The sequence below is a fragment of the Lupinus angustifolius genome, chromosome LG09 (genome assembly GCF_001865875.1).
Source record: "Lupinus angustifolius cultivar Tanjil chromosome LG09, LupAngTanjil_v1.0, whole genome shotgun sequence".
In the NCBI taxonomy this organism is placed as follows: domain Eukaryota; kingdom Viridiplantae; phylum Streptophyta; class Magnoliopsida; order Fabales; family Fabaceae; genus Lupinus; species Lupinus angustifolius.
Genome location: NC_032017.1, coordinates 785,840 through 790,738, shown reverse-complemented (window position 1 = coordinate 790,738; position 4,899 = coordinate 785,840). Strand labels below are relative to the sequence as shown.

The 4,899-nt window shown below is 38.6% G+C and overlaps 1 protein-coding gene across 1 annotated transcript; it reads left to right on the top strand.

Moving 5' to 3' along the window:
• On the top strand, positions 3,730-4,569 carry LOC109356147. The gene has a single exon (XM_019599483.1). The coding sequence runs from the start codon at positions 3,730-3,732 to the stop codon at positions 4,567-4,569; it is 840 nt and encodes a 279-aa protein (XP_019455028.1).

Here is a 4,899-nt window from a genome sequence, read left to right as displayed (position 1 = left end):
TGCTACAAAGATGCAAAAACCATCTTCATGGACGTCTCATTTTGTCCAAGGGTGACTCACCTATGAAGTTCACAGATCTGAAAAAAAAGCTCCAAGCTTTGTGTAGCAAGATTGCTAAGTGGACTATGATTTCCCTTGGTAAAGGCTTTTATTATTTTGCATTCTCCTCAATGGAAGACATGAGAAATGTGTGCTCTGTGGGTTCTTGGAGCTTGAGAGCTGGATTCCTTAGACTCTTTCTTTGGTCACCTGACATTAACCCAAATCTGCAAAAAATGTCACATACTCAGTGCAGGATCAAGATACACAATCTTCCACGAGAGTAGTGGAGCCCAAGAATATTATTCTCTATTGCAGGGGGTATAGGGACACCTATATCGCTGGATGAAGCTACACACACCAGATCTTTTGGACATTTTGCTAGAGTAATGGTGGAACTCAACTTAAAGGCAAACCTGCTAGACCAAATCCTTGTTGAAAGGGAAGGCTTTGCTTTCTTTGTATCCATTGAATATGAAAACTTGCCAAACTTCTGTCAAGGATGTCAAACCATTGGTCACATGGTTGCTCAATGTCGCAGAAATAACAAAAGTCAGGAGGCAGAGGGGAATATAAAGAATAGGAACAAAAAGACAAAGGTAGTGGAGGAAGTTCCAAAGGAAAATTAAATCAATGATCTGACCATTAATTTGGAAATTGAGAAAGAGGTGGAGGAGAATTTAAAAGATATGGAAAGGCTAGTAATCACACCAAAATCCAGGGAGAACCTAGATATTCAAATTGAGAATGAGCTGGATATCACAAGGGTGGAAAACTCAGTTGAAGAAGTTGCATCTGATACACAAAGTGAAAACATTGATAGTGCAAGAGACAAATGAATTACAAAATGTTGCATCCAATGATAGTCGTATAGTGGGAAGGCTTTGGGATGATGAGGAGAGCAATGAGGAAGGGGAGGAAGAATTTTCCAAGGTTCTCAGCAGATCACAAAAGAAAAGATGAAAAAGAGAGGTCAATCAGCTAAGGTGTACCAGACCAGAAATGGTGGATATAGAAGCATTTCTGAATGAGAGTTCTCTACTGGAAATGCAGGGGATTAGGGAATCTAAAATCAAAATTGACCCTAAAGAATATGTGCCTTGCCCATAATCCGGATATAGTTTTTATGGCTGAACCTATGATCTCAGTGGAGGTAATAAAGAGCAGATTTTGGACTAATTTGAATCTGCAGATTTTTGTTGTTTATAATATAGGGAGCCTCATTCCTTCATTATGGGCCTTATGTAAAATTGGGCTAAGTCCTTCTGTCCTGGTCAACTCTGTTCAGCATATATCAATTTCTTTAAACTTCGAAAATAAGTCTCTCATGGTTTGTGCAGTTTATGCCTCTACTAGTTACTTAAGTAGGAGAACCCTTTGGTCTGATATCAAAGCTGATACTCTAGCTCACACTGGATCTTGGTGTTGCATAAGGGATTTTAATGCTGTAACTGGTGCTCATGAATGCAGAGGAAACACTCTGCCTGCCAGATTTTCTTGCAATGATTTTCAAGCTTTTATTGACAATGTTGCCCTTCTACAACTCCAAACTATTGGAGATCAGTTCTCTTGGTCAAACCGCAGAGGAGGATCTGCTTTAACTTAGAAAAGAATTGATAGAGCTCTTTGCAATGAGGATTGGATCAACAATTAGAGTCAGGTATTTTGTTGTACACTGCCTAGAGTGGCCTCTGATCACCACCCCCTGTTACTCCAATTTGTATCATCAACATCTTCTAGACCCTCCTCTTTTAGATTTCACAAAATGTGGTTGGAGCATTTGGATTGTAGAAGACTTGTTAATGATATTTGGAACTCTGAAGTGATTGGTTGCCCAATGTTCATCCTTGCTTAAAAGCTGAAAATTCTCAAAAAGGAGCTTAGACATTGGAATATCAATGTTTTTGGAAATATTCATCATAGGGTGAACATAGCTAAGATAAATGTGGAAAATATTCAGCAGTGCATTAATGACTTTGGTGCTGAGGAATCCCTCCTTGAGCAAGAGGACACAACTCAATCTGAGTTATCTAAAGCTCTCATTGCTGAGGAGATATTCTAGAATGAGAAAGCCAGGCTAAATTGGCATTTATATGGAGATAGGAACACTAGCTTCTTCCACAAGGTTACTAAAATTAGACAAACAACTAAGTCTATGTCCATGCTAAGAGTTGGAGACACAATCCTAACTGACCAGTTGGATATTTCAAACCATGCTATAAGTTTTTACTCTGATTTGTTTGGATCTCAGAATGATACCTCTCCTAATAACCTAATCCAAACAGTGGTGCCAAGCTTAGTCACTGATGATGACAATGAAATGCTAACTAAGATGCCCTCCAATGAGGAAATTAAGACAACTATGTTTGCAATGAATGGTGATGGAGCCCCTGGCCCAGATGGTTTTGGTGGATGCTTCTATCTACACTTATGGGATATAGTTCATCCTGAGGTTTGTAACTCAGTGAACCAATTCTTTACTCATGGTTGGATTCTTACAAATCTAAATTCTAACTCTGTAGTCTTCATTCCAAAGACTGAAGGGGCTGATAAATTGGAGGATTTCAGGCCTATTGCTCTTGCCAACTTTCAGTTCAAGATAATCACAAAGGTGCTTGCTGACCGTTTGGCATCCATTGCCACTAAAATCATTGCTTCAGAGGTCATCAATTTGTTGGATCACAAAGCTTTTGGAGGCAATTTGGCAATCAAACTTGACATAAAGAAAGCTTTTGACACAATGGACTGGATTTTTCTTCTAGACACTCTAAAGGCATTTGGTTTTAATCAGAAATTTTGTAAATGGATCAAAGTTATTCTCCATTCTGCTAGGCTTTCTATAATGGTCAATGGTTATAGTGTTGGTTTCTTCAATTGTAAAAGAGGGGTTAGACAGAGAGATCCCCTTTCTCCTCTCTTGTTTTGTATTGCTGAAGATGTGCTTAGTAGGGGCATATCTAAACTTGTGATGGATAATACGCTTAGTACAATTTCAGGGCCTAAGTACATTCAAACTACTAGTCATGTTTTATATGCGGATGATATTCTCAACTTCTGCAAAGGGGTGAAAAGGGAATTGTTGGGTCTAAAGCAGCTTGTTATGGATTATGCTCAAGCTTCTCGCCAGGAAATTAACATCTCCAAATGCAAGTTTCATGCAGGCAGTATGCCTTTCAATTATTTGGGGGTTCCCTTGTTCAAAGGGAGACCAAAAAGGATCCACCTTCAAACTATTGCTGACAGAATTCTGAAAAAAATGTCCTCTTGGAAAGGATCCTCTCTTTCTATTATGGGTAGAGTTGAGATTGATAAATCCATAATTCATAGCATGATGGTCTATAGTTTCCACATCTATAAATGGCCAAATTCTCTTCTAAGTTTAGTGGACAAAGGGATAAGAAATTTCATTTGGGCAGGTGATATAGACAAGAGAAAGTTTGTCACAGTGGCATGGTCCAAAGTGTGTTCCCCTATTCTGGATGGAGGCTTGGGTCTCAGATCAGTAAAGTTGATGAATAAAGCTTCTCTATTAAAGTTTGCCTGGGAAATGAGGACCTCAAACCAGGAATTGCCCTGTTTTTTAGAGACAGGTTTGGGTATCAATACTCCCCTGCTACAAGATATTTCAGATCATCAATTTGGTCTGGTATTAAAGAGAATTGGCATGCTTGCAATTTAAATTCAATCTAGATGGTGGGATCTGGTCAACACATCAACTTCTGGAAGGATAATTGGTTTGGTGAGCCACTGGTTGAGCTGATGAGCATCCCTAAGGAGTTATATTCTTCTCTCTTATCCTCTGTGCCTTGCTTCAGGAAGGGGTCTTGTTGGACAATTCCTACATTTATGAATAGGCATTTCCCTAAAATTATTGAGAAGATTGCAAAAACTACAATAGTAGGAAACTTGGACAGATTAGTGTGGCAAAAGACTCTTGATGGTACTCTTTCCCTCAAAGCTTCTTATAATGAAGTAATGAATTACCCAATCCAGTTAAACTTGTGCAAGTTCATTTGGTCAGCAAACATTGCTCCCTCAAAATCCTTCACCACTTGGAGAATTATGCACAAGAAGATGCCTAAGGATGATAATCTTAGGAAAAGAGGGTGTGCCATAGTCTTTATATGCAACTTGTGTAATTCTCACAGTGAAGAGGAGGATCACCTTTTCCTGCATTGCAGATTTGCATCTAAGCTTTGGGATTGGATTAACAATGTGTACTCCATCAAGTTGAACAATTCTTCACTTCAAAGCATTTTTGCTGATTGTGCTAAGCTGAAAAACAAGCAGGTTAAGGAGGTCTTGATAACTTGTGCAATAAACACCTTAAGAACAATCTGGTTTTGCAGAAACCAGAACAGGTTTGAGGGAATTCTACTCACATTCTCTCAGGCAATCAGAAGGATCAAGAGAGATACTTCTTTAGCTGGCAATTCTTCCCCTGCCTCTGCCTCTGCAACAGGTTTTATCTTTACTGATTATACTAGGAACAGATTGGGAATGACCAATTATCATTTTAGGAATTTGTAATTCGCACTCCTTTAATATATCAGGTGTAATCACACCTTTGTTTTAAAAAAAAAAGGTTTTATCAAGTGCGACCAAATGATTTACAACATGAGTAAAACGTTTTTTCATATTACATATAGATTCATTAGGAAACATGCGATATAACTCATACTCATGCGTAAGCGCATTTAGTCTAGCTCGCTTAACTTCACTCGTGCCTTCGTGGATAACTTGTAAAGTATCCCACATTTCTTTTGCATAAAGGCATTGCGAGACTTTAAAGAATTCGTCATAAGATAAGGCCGAAGTAATAATTTTCTTGGCCTTAAGGTCATGTTGGACCATTCTTTT